This window comes from Pogoniulus pusillus, chromosome 32, assembly GCF_015220805.1.
Source record: "Pogoniulus pusillus isolate bPogPus1 chromosome 32, bPogPus1.pri, whole genome shotgun sequence".
Lineage (NCBI taxonomy): Eukaryota > Metazoa > Chordata > Aves > Piciformes > Lybiidae > Pogoniulus > Pogoniulus pusillus.
This window is the reverse complement of record NC_087295.1, coordinates 3133814-3154337: the sequence shown is the minus strand read 5'-3', so window position 1 is coordinate 3154337 and position 20524 is coordinate 3133814. Positions and strand designations below refer to the sequence as shown.

Here is a 20524-nt window from a genome sequence, read left to right as displayed (position 1 = left end):
GTGTCTGTGACATGGGGAGGGAGAGATGGATGGGGTGAGTCAGTCAGTCATGGAGGTTTATGAGCAGGGGACAAGTGCTATCACCAAAGCTGGGTCCTCTTCTGCCTCTTACAGAGCTACCTTCTTGGCTTCTGTAGGGCATAGCTACAGATGTAGAGAGCAATGCATTTGTGAAGAACAGATTTTGCTCTCAGCTCTCCTTAGCCATTTGTGAAGTCTAAAGTAAGATGTGGTCTTAGCTGTCCAAATCTTTGTGCATCTCAGGAGGAGAAAAGCCTTCCCCTCCTCCTTGCTTTTGATTAAATGGGAACTGGGAATACAATATCTGCTCCTGCCAGTGACTGAACATAGGGACTCTGAAGGAGATGCAGGTTTATCACCTCTTTGAAATGGAAAGATGTGTCCCTCCAGTTGTGGCCTCCTCAATTCAAGAGAGATGTTGAGGTGCTGGAAGGTGTCCACAGGAGGGCGCCAAAGCTGGGGAGGGGCCTGGAGCAGAGCCCTGTGAGGAGAGGCTGAGGGAGCTGGGGGGGTGCAGCCTGCAGCAGAGGAGGCTCAGGGCAGAGCTCATTGCTGGCTGCAGCTACCTGAAGGGAGGCTGTAGCCAGGTGGGGTTGGGCTCTGCTGCCAGGCAGCCAGCACCAGAACAAGGGGAGAGAGTCTGAAGTTGTGCCAGGGCAGGTCTAGGCTGGATGTTGTTAGGAAGTTGTTGTCAGAGAGAGTGATTGGCATTGGAATGGGCTGCCCAGGGAGGTGGTGGAGTGGCTGTGGCTGGAGGTGTTGAAGCCAAGCCTGGCTGGGGCACTTAGTGCCATGGTCTGGTTGCTTGGCCAGGGCTGGGTGCTAGGTTGAACTGGCTGAGCTTGGAGCTCTCTTCTAACCTGCTTGATTCTATGATTCTATTCTGTTGTGTGTCCACTGGAGCCTAAAACCTGTTTTGCTCCAGCAAGCCAATGTGAAATGAAAGGAGATAACCTGCAGCACGCTCTGCTGAGCTCATTTGGTGGGAGAAGACATTTTGCAGTCCTTGGAAATGAAATGTTGTCTGTACACCAAAAAGAGCCTCTTTTTCAAACAGGGGTTCCCCAGCAGGACATCCATGTGCACATCAGAGGTGTGTCTGCTGCAGGCAGGTTTGTGCTGTCCAAACGATGCGTTGGCCATGTGTTGATTTTGCCCTTGAGAAGGGTTTAAGAGGAAGAAATTACAGGTTTGTGTCACACCTACTTACACTACAGTCATTCAGAACAGCAGCTTGGCTTTTCTGATGTGAAAGGAGGAGGGGAGAACAGGAAGGAGAGCTGCAGAAGCACCATTATGCATGTGTGTGTGTGCCACGTTTCAAGGGTAGCTCTTGCCTGAGGGTAAACAAAGGAGCTGTGGGGAAGCAGAATGCCAGAAGAGGACAAGGAGGTGAAAAGGTCTCAACGAACACAGCTAGCTTTAGCCAGGCAGTGGTAGCAGCCCTTCCTGCAAAGGGAGTCTTGCTTATGGGAGCCCTCAGCTGCAAGGACTGACTGTGCCTGGCTGAGATGAGCCTGCCCCAGTCATCCCCTCCATCGGCAGGCTGCTGAAATCAGCCACGAAGAACACGAGGGGGAGAGTCTGGTAATTTGCATCCTCTCTACTCCCCACCAGAGGCGCATCACAATAGGGCTCCTGTTCCTTCTGTCTCCTTCCCTTCCCCGAGCAAAGCAAGGTTCCTCCCACCTGCCCACAGCCCTTCAGCGAGCCTGAGCACAACTCCCACACCAGTCTCCTTGCCAGGGTTTCATCTGCTGGAGCTGCTCCCATGCGCAGCCTGCTCTGGTTGCTGGGCTCAGAGGGTTGTTTTCAGTTGGTTGGGGATTTTTTTTGAGCTATCAGATGATTTTTATTTCCCAGCCATTCTTGCTTAGCTGCATTTGACTATTTATTTGTGCTCCCTCCTTGGCACCTGGCTCCCAGCAGTGCCTAAACACAGAGGGAAGCTGAAAGCAGGAGGAGCTTCTTGGTGAGGTAAGACCAAGTGCAAGGTCCTGCAGCTGGGTCGAGGCAATGCCAAGCACAAATGCAGGCTGGGCAGTGAGTGGCTGGAGAGCAGCCCTGAGGAGAGGGACTTGGGGGTGCTGCTGGAGGAGAAGCTCAGCAGGAGCCAGCAGTGTGCACTTGCAGCCCAGAAAGCCAAGCAGAGCCTGGGCTGCAGCAGCAGAAGTGTGGCCAGCAGGGCCAGGGAGGGGACTTCCCCCCTCTGCTGTGCTCTGCTGAGACCCCACCTGGAGTCCTGCATCCAGCTCTGGAGCCCCTGGGACAAGAGGGCTGTGGAGATGCTGGAGAGTGTCCAGGGAAGGGCCAGGAGGATGCTCAGAGGGCTGTAGCAGCTCTGCTGTGAGCACAGACTGAAAGAGTTGGGGCTGTGCAGGCTGGAGCAGAGGAGGCTCCCAGGTGACCTTCCTGTGGCCTTCCAGTATCTGGAGGGGGCCTACAGAAAAGCTGGGGAGGGATTTTTTTGGGCTGTGAGGGAGTGACAGGACTGGGGGGAATGGAGCAAAGCTGGGGGTAAGGACATTCAGCCTGGCTGTGAGGATGAAGTTGTTGAGCATGAGAGTGGTGAGGGCCTGGAATGGGTTGCCCAGGGAGGTGGTTGAGGCCCCATGGCTGGAGGTGTTTGAGGCCAGGCTGGCTGAGGCTGTGGGCAGCCTGCTCTAGGATAGGGTGTCCCTGGCCATGGCAGGGGGGTTGGAACTGGCTGATCCTCGTGGTCCCTTCCAACCCTGCCTGATTCTATGATTCTATATTTGTACGATTGGTGGCCTTTGTACCCAGTACAAAGGAACCACATCCACTTTTCTGTTGAATCATCCTTTGGTGGTCACCTCATACTCAACCCAGCCTGAACTGATGCCTGAGAGCTTCCTAAACTCTGCTGGGAGCTGAGGACATCCTGACTTCACAGGTTGACATCAGGTGTCTATGTGTGGTGGGTATTCCCCTCCTATTCTGGAGACATTCCCTGCCCTAGGATGTCTCTTATCCATACACACATTTTTCTACTCAGTTTTCACCTCCTTTTCACCACTCACCATTAGTAATAACTAAGAGGTTATGCATGAAAGTGTTGCCTCAGCAGCTCGCTGGTGATTGATCTATCAAGCCCATTAGAAACTGATTGATCTATCAAGCCCATTAGAAACTGATCTATCTGTCAAGCCCATTAGAAACTGATTGATCTATCAAACTCATTAGAAACTGCTTGATCTATCAAACCCATTAGAAACTGCTTGGTCTGTCAAACCCATTAGAAACTGCTTGATCTGTCAAACCCATTAGAAACTGATTGATCTATCAAGCCCGTTAGAAACTGCTTGATCTATCAAGCCCATCAGAAACTGATCATTTGCATTATTAACTGTCTTCCAGGCCATCCTTGATCTGATGTTCTACTGCTAGTTGGTTGCTGCCTCTCTCAGCAGCTCCAGTCTTCAGCTGAGGGAGTATTCCTGATGCCTTCTTTTGCTGACAGTTCCTTGTTTGTGGCTGCCTTTATTTTAAGCAGTGGTTCTGGAGGCACAGGCAGGAAAGGGATTAACATAACAAGTTGATAAAAAAGATTAAAATGACAAACAAGATGTGGGCTGCAGTCTTCCAAAACTCCAATAATAAATAAGGCTTCATTTGAAGTGCTTTGAGGAGGAGGTTGATGATGATTTTTTGGTCTGGGTGGGTTTTTTTTTTCCCCCCCTCAGTCATATATTCAACTTCTTTAGATAAAGCACCCTAAAAACAAAAACAATAGCCCCAAAGTAGATGTTATTGGGCTGTTTTTGTGTGAGGTAGGGAAAGCTACCAGCCAAATGAATTGAAGAATCTATGGGAGATATATGATGGTAATAACAATCCAGATTGAAGCCTCCTGTGCTGGACCTGTAGCTGCTTGTATTAAACCCTGCATGCAGTAGCCCTGCTGATGGATGCTCTTACAGCCACTGCCTGCTGGAATGGATTGACTGTTGAACAGAGCAGTTGCCAGGTTCTCCAGCCTTCAGAGGTGCTTCTCAGATGGTTCTACCTCAGTATGAACATTACTTTTGCAGTGCTTGAGTCTGGTTTGTAACAAACATTTCCCTGGATTTGCATTCCTGCCCTGCTAATTGTGAAAGTGCCTGTGTCAAGGAATGGTTCTGTGGACTGGGGTTTGCAAGGGAGGCAGCAAACCTGCTGCTGCTCTGCAGACCTTTCTGCAGTCACTTCTGTTATCTTTTAGTTCAAAGAGGATGTCACCTAGCTCAGATTTCATAGAAGCACAGAATGTTTTGGGTTGGAAAGGACTTCTAGAGGTCATTAGTTGAAGAGGGACAGGGATCTGCTGGAGAGAGTCAAGCAGAGAGCTACGAGGATGATGAGGGGACTGGAGCACTGCCTGATGAGGAGAAGCTGAGGGTCCTGGGACTGCTTAGTCTGGAGAAGAGAAGACTTAAAGGGGATTTGATAAATGTCTATAACTATCTGAGGGCTGGGGGACAGGAGAGGGGGTGCAGGCTCTGCTCACTGCTCCCTGGGATAGGACAAGGAGCAATGGGTGGAAGCTGCAGCACAGGAGGTTCCAGCTCAACACAAGGGGGAACTTCTTGACTGGAAGGGTCCCAGAGCACTGGAACAGGCTGCCCTGAGAGGTTGTGGAGTCTCCTTCTCTGGAGCCTTTCAAGGCCTGTCTGGATGTGTTCCTCTATGACCTGAGCTAGATTGTGTGGTCCTGATCTGGCAGGGGGGTTGGGGTTGGTCTCTTCTGCCAGGCAACCAGCAGCAGAACAAAGGGACACAGTCTCAAGTTGTGTCAGGAGAGATCTAGGCTGGATGTTAGGAGGAAATTATTGGCAGAGAGAGTGATTGGCATTGGAATGGGCTGCCCAGGGAGGTGGTGGATGGCTGTGGCTGGAGGTGTTGAAGCTAAGCGTGGCTGGGGCACTTAGTGCCATGGTCTGGTTGATTGCACAGGGCTAGGGGCTAGGTTGATCTGGCTGAGCTTGGAGGTCTCTTCCAAGCTGGTTGATTCCATGATTCTAAGAGAGCAGAAGCTGTAGGAAAATTTGAGCTGAGGCTCCAGAAGGTGCAGGTTCTGATGGTAGGTGAAATAAGAATCATAGAGTCCTAGAATGGTTTGGGTTAGCAGGTGCAACCCTCCTGCCGTGAATAAGAGCATCCTTTAACTAGATCAGGTTGCTCCAAGCTTCACCAACCTGCCTATAAGTGCTTCCAGGGATGGGGCATCTCTACCACCTCTCTGGGCAACCTATTCCACTGTTTGACCACTTTATTTCTTCCTTCTATCTAGTCTAAATCTCCCTCTTTCCATGTAAAATCACTACCCCCTATCCTGCCACAACAGGCCTTGCTAAAAAACTGTCCCCTTCTTTCTGATGGGTCCTCTTCAGCTACTGACAGGCTGCAGCAAGGTCTCCCTGGAGCCTTCTCTTCTCCAGGCTGAACAGCTCCAACTCTCCTCAGCCTTTCCCCCACAGGAGAGGTGTTCCAGCCCTCTGATCATTAAAGGTCATAGAATCATAGTTTAGGTTGGAAGGGAGCTCAAAGCTCAGCCAGTTCCAACCCCCTGCCATAGGCAGGGACACCTCCCACTAGAACAGGTCACTCAAGGGTGATTTGGATGTGGTGCTTAGGGGTATGGTCTAAAATGAATCTTGTGGAGTCGAGTTCTAGGTTGGATTTGGTGATCCTGAGGGGCTTTGCCAACCTGGATGTTTCTGGGATTCTGTGGTCTCCTCTGAACAGTGAGGGATTTCTCTTTCTCATGCCAGTGACCAGCAGTGGTGCTCAGCCCTCCATGGCAACCAGACATCATCACTCACTGCCTCTTGCCACAGGGCCCCTTGGGCACTTTGCCCAGCTCACAGCTGCTGTGGGGAGCTGCTGTTTTACACTCTTCTACTATAATAGCATCCTTATGAGGCTTCCCCCAGCCTGTCTGTCCTCTGCAATAGAAGGCTACATGTTTCCACATGTGGCTTACCACTGTGGTATTTGGGTTCATTTCATATGCTCCTTGGAGCACATCTGAAATCTAGGGAGAAAAACACAGGAACGAGGTAAAAAAGAATAAGGAAGGTCAGGAAATGCTCAGCTGCAGCAGTAGTTAGAGGATGAAAACAAGAGGTGGTTTGTATTGGAAGGCTGTTCTTGTGTGTGTGCACACTGGGTGTGCAGTGAGGTGGGGCATGACAGTGCAGGCATCTGCCTTCTGCTGGGCAGGCTTGGCAGTGCTCAGCTTGCACAGAAATCTCAGGTTGTCAGCCTAAATGCTGTGATTAGGGTAGGCTGTGTGAAGAATGTGCCAGAGGTGGCTGACTCTGCTCACCAGGCTTCGGATTTGCTGCAAGAGATGTCAGTGGGGGGGGTCCAAAAGTCTGGAGTTTGAATGTTTGCTCTATCTTACGCTGCAGAAACTAACTCCCAGGGTGGGGTTGTGGAGTCTCCCTCTCTGGAGATGCTCCAGACCCACCTGGATGTGTTCCTGTGTGATCTGCTCTAGGTGAGCCTGCTCTGGCAGGGGGGTTGGACTGGATGATCTCTTCAGTCCCTTCCAGCCCCTGACATCCTGTGAGCCTGTAATGAGGGGACACAGCCTCAAGCTGCTCAAGGGGACATTCAGTCTGGATGTTAGGAAGAAGCTGTTTGCATGAAGAGTGATTGCCCAGGGAGGTGCTGGGGTCATCACCCCTGGAGGTGTTTGAAAAGGGGCAGGATGTGGCACTTGATGCCATGGTTTAGTGGATTGGATGGCATTGGGCCATAGGTTGGAGTTGATGATCTCGAAGGTCTTTACCAACCTGATTGATTCTGTGATTCAAAGCATTGGGCAACCTAATTGGTTTGTTCCATTCCTAATTCCTCTGGCTGGCAGATCAGGTTTGTGATCAAAGTGAGGTGACTGAATGCTTTTGAATTGCTGATGTTGGTATTAGGCATCAGTTAAATCACTGCTGTCTGTCCTGGGCAGCAGTTTATTTTCCTGTCCTGCTTATAGAGCCAAAAAAAGAAAGCTTTGCTTTGATCTGAGGGAGAAAGGATTGCTCCTTAGCAGCAATCAAAACTACAGCTCTCTGAAGCCATAAACCATGCCTCTGCAGCTTTCAGAAGGAGGTGTAGCAAAGCTTATCATCTGTGCTTTTTCTTCTGACAGCAGTCCAGCTGAGTGCCTTAGATGCTTGGTTGTTGCATCACAACTCAAAGATGCGCCTGGGGATCAGGGGGAGAGGGGTGGCTGACACCCCTCAGGCTGTGCTGCCATCAAGGGGGGAAGGCAGAACTCAGGAAGTCCAATAAGGACAAGGGCAGAGTCCTGCATCTGGAGAGGAATGACAGCAGGCACCAGTGCAGGTTGGGGCTGTCCTTCTGGAAAGCAGCTCCATGGAGAAAGACCTTGGAGTGCTGCTGGGCAGCAAGTTCTGCATGGGCAGCAATGTGCCCTTGTGGCCAAGAGAGCCAGTGGCCCTCTACTCTGCCCTGGTGAGACCACACCTGCAATACTGTGTCCAGTTTGGGACTCTCCAATCCAAGACAGGGACCTGCTGGAGAGAATCCAGTGGAGAGTTGTGAGGATGAGTGGAGGACTTGAGCATCTCCCCTAAGAAGAGAGACTGGGAGCCCTGGGGCTGGCTAGTCTGGAGAAGGCTGAAGGAGGATCTGATCAGGGTGTACAAATATCTGAGAGGTGGGTGTCAAGTGGATGGGGCCAAGCTCTTTTTGGTGGTCAGCAGCAATAAGACAAGGAGCAGCAGCTACAGACTGGAACAGAGAAGGTTTCACCTCAATGTGAGGAGAAACTGCTTTACAGTGAGAGTGACAGAGCCCTGGAGCAGGCTGCCCAGAGAGGCTGTGGAGTCTCCTCTGGAGACTTTCAAACCCCTCCTGGATGCATTCCTGTGTGGACTGCCCTGAGGGATACTGCCTTGGCTGGGGGGTTTGGACTGGATGATCTCTGGCAGTCCCTTCTAACCTCTAAGGTTCTGTGACTCTGTGAAAGCACATTCAGCAAATTTCTAAGGGGGTCTCCCATGGCTTGTCTGTGTGAAACAATGCTTTGATCCTGGGCCTCTGAGCAACCTGATCTGGTGGGAGGTGTCCCTGCCCATGGCAGCGTGCTTGGAGCTGGATGATCTTTGAGGTTCCATCCAGCCCTGACAGTGCTGTGGTGCAGGGAGGTTGGACTGGATGACCTCTGGAGCTCCTTTCCAACCTCTTCCATTCTGTGATGCTTACAACATAGACCCAGCACAGTGATACAGCTACCTGAGGCAAAGATCTCCTGGGACTTGCCTGCACAAATGCAGAGTCTTCCACAGGCACTCATCAATCATTTCAGAACACTTTTCACTTGCAAGAAAACCTGTTTTCCTTTCCTCCTCTTTTCTTAGACATTCTGGGTGTGCTTGGCAGTGCCAAGCAGATCTTGGTTTCTCATAGTCCTGATGGCACTCGTTGGGATCCGTCAAGTGAGCAATTTGCAAGCTCTGGATGTACAGAGTAATTTCTGTAGCTAGCATCTAACAAGTCACAATGGGTTTAATCTCTCCATTGCTTTGTGTCCTTTTGTGACTCACTCATTTAATTCCTCCAGCTGTTTTTTTTCCTCTTCCTGGACCCTCTGATATCCACACAGTCATCAGTGTGAGGTGTGCTACACAACCGCTGCTCCGTAGGCAGGTTTCTCAGCTCACTGCTTGCATCAGTGACGTGAGTGTGAAAATGAGAGCTTCACCTAGAAGGAGATACACTCAATGATGATGCAGAGTGGCATGTGGGTTCATTCACCAGTGTGGCACATCTGCACAGCTGCCTTTCTGCATGCTTCCCAGATGTACAGCCTGACTGGAAGCATCTGCAAATAACAGCATTGGATGGAGTAGTCCCAAATCTCTGAGTCATCTTGCTCAGAGAACAGAGTCCAAAGCCATGTTTTACATCTTCCTGGTCATTTTTTGTTACTTTTGGAAGTCTTGCTGTTTTTTATTTTCAAGTGAAATCATAGACTCAGTCAGGGTTGGAAGGGATCACAAGGAGCAGCCAGTTCCAAGCCCCCTTGCCGTGCCAAACCCCTCAGTGCATCTGCTGGAGCCAGGAAGCTGGGGAAGGGGTTGGAGAATAAATCTGATGAGGTAGAAATGGGTAGATTCAGACTGGATGTTAGGAAGAAGTTCTTCAGCATGAGGGTGGTGAGAGCCTGGAAGGGGTTGCCCAGGGAGGTGGGGGAAGCCTCCTCCCTGGAGGTGTTTAAGGCCAGGCTGGATGAGGCTGTGGGCAACCTGATCTAGTGTGAGGTGTCCCTGCCCATGGCAAGGGGGTTGGAACTGGCTGCTCCTTGTGGTCCCTTCCAACCCTGACTGATTCTGTGATTCTGTGAACCTCCTTTCAGGTCGCTGTGGGCAGCCATGAGGTCTCCCCTCAGCCTCCTCTTCCTCAAACTGACCATCCCCAGCTCCTTCAGTCACACCTCATCAGATTTATTCTCCAGCCCCTTTCCCACCTTCCTCGCTCTCCTCTGCACTGGCTCCAGCAGATGCACTGAGCAAAGTTTCCACACCCTTCTTTTATTTGCTCCTGTATTTTCCTGGTTTTCTGCCCATTCCCAGAGCCATTTTCTCATCCAGCATTAAGACCCAGACCTTGAGTTCTTGGATTGTATTTTATTTTTACAACTTCTTGCAGGGCAGGGGAGAAACTACCTCTTAGCATCTTGTCCTTGCTTTGCTTCTGCAGAGCCAGCTGTTTGCCAATAGAGTGCAGTTAATTTTCATGTAGTGCATGCCATTTAGTGTAATTGTGTCTTTTCAGGGAAGCAGCACCCAAATGTATGCCCCTAATCATGGGGGACTCTTGTACTATTTTTCCTTCAGCCTTCACAAGTGACATGTTAATTATTACATTGGATTATGACTAAGGACACAACTATCTCCTCCTTTTTTTTCCCCTACCCCTTCTTCATAGAATCAGGCAGGTTGGAAGAGACCTCCAAGCTCAGCCAGCCCAACCTAGCACCCAGCCCTGGCCAAGCAACCAGACCATGGCACTAAGTGCCTCAGACAGGCTTGGCTTCAACACCTCCAGCCACAGCCACTCCACCACCTCCCTGGGCAGCCCATTCCAATGCCAATCACTCTCTCTGGCAACAACTTCCTCCTAACATCCAGCCTAGACCTCCCCTGGCACAACTTGAGACTGTGTCCCCTTGTTCTGTTGCTGGGTGCCTGGCAGCAGAGCCCAACCCCACCTGGCTACAGCCTCCCTTCAGGTAGCTGGAGACAGCAATGAGCTCTGCCCTGAGCCTCCTCTGCTGCAGGCTGCACCCCCCCAGCTCCCTCAGCCTCTCCTCACAGGGCTCTGCTCCACAAACTGAGCAGGGAGGAGGACAGAGAATGAAGGAGGAGGAAATAGGGAAGGAGAGTGAGGGAGGAGAAAGAAGGCAGGAAGGAGAGAGAAAGATGGTGAGAGGGGAGGAAAGAGATAATGAGAGAGGGAAGAAGAGAGGAGGAGAAAGAAGGAAGGAGAGAGAAAGATGGTGAGAGGGGAAGAGAGAGGAGGAAAGGGAAGGAGAGAGAATGATAGGAGGAGAGAGGAAGAAAGAGGGAAGGAGAGAGGAGAAGAAAGGAGGAAGGAGAAGGACAGTAAGAGAGAGGGAAAGAGAGGAGGAAAGTGAGGAAGGAGGAGAAAGAAGGAAGGAGAGAAAAAAGTCAAGAGAGAGAAAGAAAGAGAGGAGGGAAAAGAGAAAACTGTTTTGAGAACTGGTTTTAAATTCTGCAGAGGAGGAGGAGATAAAATGTATCTGAGCTGATACCTGCTAAATCCTCTGACAGCTGCTTTCTCATCCTGCTGCCTAGAAAATGAATCAAGTTAATTATTTCTGTGACTATGTATATCCAGCCAGCTTAGAGCTGCCTCTTTATCTCTGGCTACAGTAACTGTCCTTGTGTTCTGGAATAGTTAAGAAGATGGGAAACTGAAGGGGTTTGTAATTCCAGAGCACACAGACTGTAATAGAAAAAGTGGTCTGGAATACTTGGAGTCTGCTGTCAGTGGTTGAATTAGCTTGTGTAGGATGGTGTGTTTGGATTGATACCCTAATGCAGAGTGGAAGGTTGGTGCAGGCTCTGAATCCACTGACTGCATCTATGTGGAGATAACGGGGGGAAACCAGTGTAAAATTGTTTTCCAAAGGCCTTCCAGCCTCTCAGGGTGACTTTTCTGAGTGCTCTGAAAACATAACCATTGGTTTAGTTAAGACAATATATCCTTTGGATCCCTTTCCTTCCCCTCCCTCCCCTTTCCTTCCCCTCCCTCCCCTTTCCTTCCCCTCCCTCCGAGAATGATTTGCCCTTTTCATTCTGCATCCTTGGTTTTGCCTGCTCTGAAGGAAATCCTTTTGTGACTGAAATGATCAAGCTGGATCTCAGTCCCCAGACCATGTTTTCTTCCTCCATTTTTTTCATCCTGCCAAGCTGCTTCTTTTGAGGAGCATTTAGGTAGGAAAGAGAAGTCTCTCCTCCAGTTTTCTCTTTGTTGGCTCCTTGGTTTCTGAATGGCCATGTGAAAAAGGCAGTGATTGAAGCCGTAAAGCTTCTTACACCTCAGGTATTTCAAGTTGGCTTGCAGAGGAGGGGGTCTCTTGGTGCAGCATAGTCCAGTGCCTGCTCTGCTATCACATGCTGCAACGTGGTGGAGAATCATGCACTAATTGCTGATTAGGAAAGCACTGAGCTAGGCACATCACTGACCTGTTGGAGCAGGTCCAGAGAAGGGCACAGAATGGTCAGAGGGCTGGAACACTGGAGGGTTGCTCAGCCTAGAAGAGGTAAAGGTTGTCACCGGTGCGTTTACCTGTCCTGCTTGTTGCGGAGAACTTGGGATCCTCTTGCTGTATGAAAGGTCAGCAGACAAAAAGGACATGATTTAAAGAACATTTACCCCCTGAAACACTCAGTAGGAGCAGCAAAGCATCGTGTAATTAAAACAGCTGTCTGCAGTGTTTATGTCCCACCGGCTGGAGCAGAGCACACCTTTCATTCCAGCGCAAGGGCAGGCGCACGGGGAGGACAGGAAGGGTCGATGCTGCCTCTCAGGCAGCACTAATCAAGGGCTGGCAACTCAGCTTTGGAAACTGAACTGATGAGAAGTTCTTGGCAGCGTTTCCCTGAAGCTCAGGAGACTCAGTTCTATCAGCAGCTGTGATTTTTTGGCCAGCTAGTTTAATGGTGTTGGCTATAAACATTACAAGCAAGTGATCACCCCCTCCTGTGCTGGGCCAGGGGCAGATGCTTCCTGCCTTCTGTCTTGGGAGCAAGCAGCTCTTTGATAATGGTCTGTGAATAACTTTCCAGATCACAGCAAAGGAAGGGAATTTGCATGGTTTGCATCTTCAGCCCAGCAGTGAGTACCAGAGACAAGGGTTTAAATAGCATTTTGCAACTAAACATATGTGACAGCCAGCTGAAGTCTACTTGAACTTGAACCTGCTCTGCATCGTTGCACCTAGGTTGGGGCTGTCCTAGGGGTGATGAGATGGAGAGCAGCCCTACACAAAAGATCTTAGGGTTGCTGGTGGCTGAAAAGCTGAACATCAGCTAAGAGTGTGTGCTTGCAGCTCAGAATCATGGAAGGGTTTAGGTTGGAAGGGATCTCAAAGCTCAGCCAGTTCCAACCCCCTGCCATAGGCAGGGACACCTCCCACTCAAACAGGTTGCTCAAGGCCTCATCCAACCTGGCCTTGAACACCTCCAGGGAGGTTGTGGATGACAGAAGCACAGAATGGGATCTTTGATCACATCTCTGATCACATTCTGTGCTTCTGTGCTCCACAACCTCCCTGGGCAACCTGTGCCAGTGTCTCACCACTCTCACCCCAAACAACTTCTTCCTAACATCCAGGTTTAATCTTCCCTCTTCGAGTTTTAACTTGAAGAAGGCCAATATCATCTTAGGCTGCATCAAAAGCAGCATAGCCAGCAGATGGAGAGAGGGGATTCTGCCCCTCTGCTCTGCCAAGACCTCACTTGGAGTACTGCATCCAGCTCTGGAGCCTTCAACACAGGAAGGATGTGGACCTGATGGAACAGGTCCAAAGGAGGGGCTTGAAAATGATCAGGGGGTTGGAGCAGCTCTGCTACAAGGACAGGCTGAGGATGTTCAGCCTGGAGAAGAAAAGGCTCCAGGGAGACCTGGTAGCAGCCTGCCAGTACCTGAAGGGAGCCTACAAGAAGGCTGCTGCAAACAGTCCCTGGGAAAAAGATTCTCCTCCTCTTTCTTCTAAGCCCCTTCAAGTACTGAAAGGCCCCAAGAAGCATCTTCCTTCTCTTGAAGCACATGCCTGGGATGGATGTAGTCCCTGTAGTAAGGATGGTGATGAACTTCAGTTCATTCATTGCATAGTTTCACCTGCTGGACACAGCTACAAGTAGGGCTCAGGTCACATCTGAGAAAGAAGCCAAAATAGAGAACACAATGCAGGCAGTGAGCTAGACTGAGGAGGCAACATCTGTGGAGCAATGAAATATTCATGGGGAAGGAGAAATTGTCAGGATTGCTAGGGAAGCTCTGAGGGGCTGAGCCACTCTTGTGTGCTGTGTGGTGAGGGTGGAAAAAATGATAAAGGAAAATGAACAGTGCAGAAAAATCTTTTGCCCTCTGTGTAGCTGCTGATTTCTGTCACACCTGCTTTGGTACCAGGGGGAGTGTTGCTGTTTCCTGCTGCTTTTGACTGTTGGGTTTGAGTGGGATGTGCCTTTCTGAGCCTGACAAATTGGGTTTTCTCAGCACAGTGTTGAAGCAAAGCCTGGATGAGGCACTTAGTGCCATGGTCTAGTTGACTAGACAGGGCTGGGGCATAGGTTGGACTGGATGAGCTTGGAGGTCTCTTCCAACCTGGTTGATTCCATGATTCTAAATATCAATGTAAATATTTCCAAGCACCAGCACCAAGGATTGCAGAGAGGCAGACAGCAGTCTGTGATTTGTGCTTATTTCATAGAATCACAGAATCAACCAAGTTGGAAGAGGCCTCCAAGCTCAGCCAGTCCAACCTCTGACTCAGCCCCATCCAGTCAACCAGACCATGGCACTAAGTGCCCCAGCCAGGCTCTGCTTCAACACCTCCAGGCATGGTGACTCCACCACCTCCCTGTGCAGCCCATTCCAATGCCAATCACTCTCTCTGCCAACAACTTCCTCCTAACATCCAGCCTAGACCTCCCCTGGCACAACTTGGCAGAAGAGCCAAGCAATTCCCCTTGGTTAACAGTGCCTCAGCACTTTTCTCCTGATAATATCATTAATATGCAAATAGGTGGCTGTGGCCCAGCCATTCTTCATGCTCCTTTTCTTCTGGTGTGTGTTGTTTATGGCATTGCTTCAAAAGCAATCCTGTAATATCCTTGGCAAATTAAGGGCCTGGAGCACAGCCCTGTGAGGAGGGAGCTGGGAGTGTGCAGCCTGGAGAGGAGGAGGCTCAGAGTTGACCTCATTGCTCTCTACAACTACCTGAAGGGAGGTTGTGGCCAGGTGGGGTTGGGCTCTGCTGCCAGGCACTCAGCAACAGGACAAGGGGACACAGCCTCAAGCTGTGCCAATTGTTGGCAGAGAGAGTGATTGACATTGGAATGGGCTGCCCAGGGAGGTGGTGGAGTTGCTGTGCCTGGAGGTGTTGATGCAAAGCCTGGCTGGGGCACTTAGTGCCATGGTCTGCTTGACTGGATAGGGCTGAGTGCTAGGTTGGACTGGCTGAGCTTGGAGGTCTCTTCCAGCCTGCTCGATTCCATGATGCTATGATTCAAAGTGTTAACCCAGTTTTTGTCTTTTCCTCCCCTTGTCGACTGCAGGTGATGCAGGTAGTGAAAGAACAGATAATGAGAGCTCTCACTACCAAGCCTAGCTCTCTGGATCAGTTCAAGAGCAAGCTTCAGAACCTCAGCTACACAGAAATACTGAAAATACGACAGTCAGAGAGAATGAACCAGGAGGACTTCCAGTCTCGTCCCATTCTGTGAGTGCTGCCTTCTCTGCATGCTCCTCCTTGCATGCAGGCATTACAGTGATTGTAGCTGGCATTTGTGAGATGATCTGGGGGGACCCAAGCAGGAAAGCTGTCCAGGCAGCCACACTCAAAAGCAGAGCAGCAGCTGCCTGCAGTGCATGGTGCTTTCTTCCCTGGGGAATCTTAACAGCTCCTTTGAGTTCAGTCAAACCAAAGTTTCCCGGGGTGCAGCAGGAAAAGTGGGGCCAGCAGGGCTAGGGAGGTTCTTCTGGCCCTCTTCTCTGCCCTGGTGACGCCACACTTGCAATACTGTGTCCAGTTTTGGACTCTCCAATTCAAGAGAGACAGGGACCTGCTGGAGAGAGTCCAGGGGAGAGCTGTGAGGATGAGTGAGGGACTTGAGCATCTCCCCTGTGCAGAGAGACTGAGAGCCTTGGGGCTGGTTAGTCTGGAGAGGAGAAGGCTGAGAGGAGATCTGATCAATGTCTACAAATACCTGAGGGGTGGGTGTCAAGTGGCTGGGGCCAAGCTCTTTTTGGTGGTCAGCAGCGATAAGACAAGGAGCAGCAGCTACAGACTGGAACAGAGAAGGTTTCACCTCAACGTGAGGAGAAACCTCTTTACAGTGAGGGTGACAGAACCCTGGAGCAGGCTGCCCAGAGAGGCTGTGGAGTCTCCTCTGGAGACTTTCAAACCCCTCCTGGATGCATTCCTGTGTGGACTGCCCTGAGGGATACTGCCTTGGCTGGGGGGTTTGGACTGGATGATCTCTGGAGGTCCCTTCTAACCTCTAAGGTTCTGTGACTCTGTGAAAGCACATTGAGCAAATCTCTAAGGGGGTCTCTCATGGCTTATCTGTGTGAAACAATGCTTTGATCCTGAGCCTCTGAGCAACCTGATCTGGTGGGAGGTGTCCCTGCCCATAGCAGCATGCTTGGAGCTGGCTGATCTTTGAGGTTCTGCCCAGCCCTGACAGTGCTGTGATTCTGTGTGATGTTTCCTAGCTCTAAACAATTGTGGACCAGGTTTTGGTGCTGGTAGAGGCTTTTGTTAAAAACTATAAACCACAAACACCCTGATTTTGTTTTCTAAGTGCCTTTAAGAATTCCAGTTGTCAATTCTCTGAGTGAGACAGGGAGAAGTGCAGAAGAGGAGCCAGTACACACTAGCTCTGTAAAACATAGTGCTGTGTGTGACTGTCTTTTGTTTGTGGCATGATCTTTGTTGTTAAGCAGTTACTTATCTGTAAGTGATACTAATCTGGCAGCTCACCAGTGGGATTCTCATTTCCTTGTTGTTTACTGTAAATATCTCAAGCTGCTATCACTATCAGAGCTTTTTCTTCTGTTGTATGAAAAATGAAGGCCATGCCTGCCTCTGGACCAAGTCTGGGCTTGTGGCTGAGCGCAGGGCAGATACAGACTCCCTCATTCACAAATGATGTGCTGAGAGTAGCAGGAGCCTTTAGAGATCAGCAGAGGAGTGGTGAGGAGTCCAGAAGCATCAGCTTGAAGCATGATAAGATCCTGACCATGTTTCAAGTGCAATGGCTCATGATTTCCCAAATCTTCATTTCCAGGCAAAGGTGTAGAGAAGGGTTTGCACCAGAGCAGTTCAGGATCTGGGAGCAGGATGTAAATGAAGACTCCATGGTGCAGAGCACAAATGATGTGCTGAGAGTAGCAGGAGCCTTTAGAGATCAACAGAGGAGTGGTGAGGAGTCCAGAAGCATCAGCTTGAAGCATAATAAGATCCTGACTATATTTCAAGCGGAATGGCTCATGATTTCACAAATCTCCATTTCAAGGCAAAGGTGTAGAGAAGGGTTTGCACCAGAACAGTTCAGGATTTGTGAGCAGGATGTAAATGAAGACTCCATGGTGCACAGCACAAATGATGTGCTGAGAGTACCTGGAATCTTTAGAGATCAGTAGAGGAGTGGTGAGGAGTCCAGAATCGTAGAATCAGTCAGGGTTGGAAGGGACCACAAGGGTCATCCAGTTCCAACCCCCCTGCCATGCCCAGGGACACCCTACCCTAGATCAGTATGGCCAGAGCCTCATCCAGCCTGGCCTTAAACACCTCTAGGAATGGGACCTCAGAAGCATCATCTTGAAACATGCTAGGATCCTGACCATGTTTCAAGTGGAATGGCTCATGACTTCCCAAATCTTCATTTGAAGGCAAAGGTGGAGAGAAGGGTTTGGACCAGAGCAGCTCAGGATTGGGAAGCAGGATGTCAATTTTTGCCTTGTTTCTAAAGGGTGCTGATATCCAAGCTCTGGGGGTACATTTCTCCAGGGGCAGCAGAGGAAGCAGAATTGCACACATTTAAATCATCCCAGTGTGGATCAAAGAGGGAATGCTTCTTTTATGCTTTCACTGTATCAGAAGATAGGAACTAATGCCCAATTAGAGCTAACGTCACTCATAGCAACGCATCAATTAAACAGCTACAAATGGTTCCAGTCAGTTTTGCATCATTACACTGCTCAGAAATCCCCTGCCAGTGCCCTGCAACATGTAGTGCTTCAAAGCCTCTCAGTGCTGCTAAGCCTGTCACCAAGGCTTCTCCTTTTCCCAGCTGTTTCTATGAGGCAACTGTTTCAGTATGCTGCAGGTCAGCTATTTCTGTTCTGCTGCCCTCATGCAACTTGTCAGCTCTTTATGTCCAGTGTCACTTGCCTGGTTGCTGTCACGGTGCAGAGTCTCTTTCCTCATCGTGGAATGAGCCAAACAGCCAACACAAATAGTTAAAAGCAACTGAAGTATGACACACTGGGTTTGAGTTACTCCGTTAGAGCTCTGGTTAAAGAAAGCCAATGGGATCCTAGGGTGTGTTAGGAATCATAGAATCAACCAGGTTGGAAGAGACAAAAGCTCAGGCAGCCCAAGCTAGTACTCAGCCCTGGCCAGTCAACCAGACCATGGCACTAAGTGCCCCAGCCAGGCTTGGCTTCAACACCTCCAGCCACAGAGACTCCACCACCTCCCTGGGCAGCCCCTTCCAATGCCAGTCACTCTCTCTGCCAACAACTTCCTCCTAATATCCAGCCTAGACCTCCCCTGGCACAACCTGAGGCTGTGTCCCCTTGATCTATTGCTGTTTGCCTGGCAGAAGGGACCAATGGTGCACCCAGTGCATCAAGGGAGGTTCTGCTCCCCCTCTACTCTGCCCCGGTGAGGTCCCACCTGGAATATTGTATCCAGTTCTGGATTCTCCAGCTCAAGAGGGGCAGGGATCTACAGGAGACAGGCCAATAGTGGGCGACAAGGATGCTGTATGGACTGATGTATGGGCTGCAGCACTGCCTGATGAGGAGAGGCTGAGAGCCCTGGGGCTGCTTAGTCTGCAGAGGAGAAGGCTGAGAGGGGATCTGAGCAATGTCTATCAATAGTTGAGGTCAGGAAGAGAAGGACAGGGACAGCCTCTGCTCAGTTGTGCCCTGGGATAAGAGAAGGGGCTCCCCAGTTTAAGAGGGACAGGCATCTTATGGAGAGGGTCCAGTGGAGGGCTAAAAGGATGACAAGAGGACTGGAGCACTGCCTGATGAGGAGAGGCTGAGGGACCTGGGGCTGCTTAGTCTGGAGAAGAGAAGACTGAGAGGGGATTTAATGAATGTCCATAAATATCTGGCAGCTGGGGGTCAGGAGAGGGGGACAGGCTCTGCTCACTGCTCCCTGGGATAGGACAAGGAGCAATGGAGGGAAGCTGCAGCACAGGAGGTTCCAGCTCAACACAAGGGGAAACTCCTTTCCTGTAAGGATTCCAGAGCCCTGGCACAGGCTCCCAGAGAGGATGTGGAGTCTCCTTCTCTGGAAACTGGCAAGCCTTGTGTGACCTGCACTAGATTCTCTGTTCCTGTTCTGGCAGGGGGGTTGGACTCAAAGAGGTTCCTTCCAACCCCTATCATCCTGTGAAGTGTTAGCAGAGATTCACTTGAGACTGAGGAGAAAAGGTGAGACTAAAGGCTCTAGAGGCTTAGGCAATCGATAAGCAGTCTAAGCAATCACAGCTGCATTTGCAGAGGTTTAACTCCATGCATTTGCATGTTGATTGCATCCATCATCACTTCTTCTTGATTGGGAATGGTGGGGGGAAAGCTTCTTTCATTTTCCCTTTTGATTTGCTTCCCTGTGCTCAACTCTCTCAAATTGCACTGATGGCACAATTGATAGAGACACAGAATCATAGCCTCATTGTAGGCAAAGAGCCTGGGAGCTGTGCAAGGTGTTTGAAAGCCCTGCAGACAGGCTGGAAGAGGCTGCACACAGCAGTGACTGTGCAGTCAGCAGGGAATGTGCAGTCAGGAGGCCTTGCTTAATTCTGCATGAGAATGTGGCAATCAGGTGATGGCTTTTGTCCTGCTTTGAACACGACAGAGGCTTTCTTCTGCTGTTCATTATGTGAAGCACAGAAGTTTTTAGGTTTTCAGGCTTCAGTCAGGTTGGATCTGAGTGTAAACTGGGATGTGTTGCCTTAGATCCCTTTATCTACAGCCACTTTGTTTTCTGAGGCTGAGCTGTTTGTTTGATATGAGCTGTTCATGTGAGATGAAGCTCTTTCAGTTTCTGCTTTTGATGAGGGGAAAATAGAAAGGCCCTCAGGACAGAATCGATTCAAGATTCTGGGTTCATTATTGATCATCCAAACAGCCACCATGAAGCCACTGTCTCTGGTTCATTTTGAGTGGCTGTGGAAGCTCCCTAGGGAACCTGTGGGTCTGCAGAGGGCTAAAGATCTTCTTGACTCATTAAATGTCAACAGATATGGGTTGATAGTGGGCGAAGATCTGAAGTCCAGGTGGAGACTTGCTGGTTGAAGGAGAATTAATGCCAGCTAGGACGCCATTTCTAAGTAACTTGTGTGAAAATTGGCAACCTACAGGGAAACAGAGGAGGAAATAGTGAATGGCTTTTTGTCTGTCAGATTGTTCTGCAGTGTTAGAGTCACTAATGCCTGCGCTGGATGCTTGAAGTGATTAGGAATCTTAGAATCAACCAGAATCATAGAATCACAGAATCAACCAGGTTGGAAGAGACCTCTAAGCTCAGCCAGTCCAACCTAGCACCCAGCCCTAGCCAGTCAATTAGACCATGGCACTAAGTGCCTCATCCAGGCTTGGCTTCAACACCTCCCTGGGCAGCCCATTGCCATCTACAACTACCTGAAGGGAGGCTGTAGCCAGGTGGGGTTGGGCTCCTCCCCCAGGCAAGCAGCAACAGAACAAGGGGACACAGTCTCAAGTTGTGCCAGGGCAGGTCTAGGCTGGATGTTAGGAGAAAGTTGTTGTCAGAGAGAGTGATTGGCATTGGAATGGGCTGCCCAGGGAGGTGGTGGAGTCTCTGTGCCTGGAAGTGTTGAAGCCAAGCCTGGCTGGGTCACTTAGTGCCATGGTCTGGTTGCTTGGCCAGGGCTGGGTGCTAGGTTGGACTGGCTGAGCTTGGAGATCTCTTCCAACCTGCTTGGTTCTATGATTCTGTGAAGTTTTTTGTTTTGTTTTGGTTGGG

At 50.2% G+C, this 20524-nt stretch overlaps 1 protein-coding gene across 9 annotated transcripts in view; it reads left to right on the top strand.

The window, feature by feature from the left end:
- Positions 1-20524, top strand: part of ELMO1 (engulfment and cell motility 1) — a 340489-nt gene that overhangs the window by 304690 nt on the left and 15275 nt on the right. For all 9 annotated transcript variants that reach the window (XM_064170010.1, XM_064170011.1, XM_064170009.1 and 6 more), the window contains one exon: positions 14859-15022. In XM_064170010.1, the coding sequence (XP_064026080.1) occupies positions 14859-15022 (164 nt within the window). The remainder of the gene's footprint in view (positions 1-14858; positions 15023-20524) is intronic.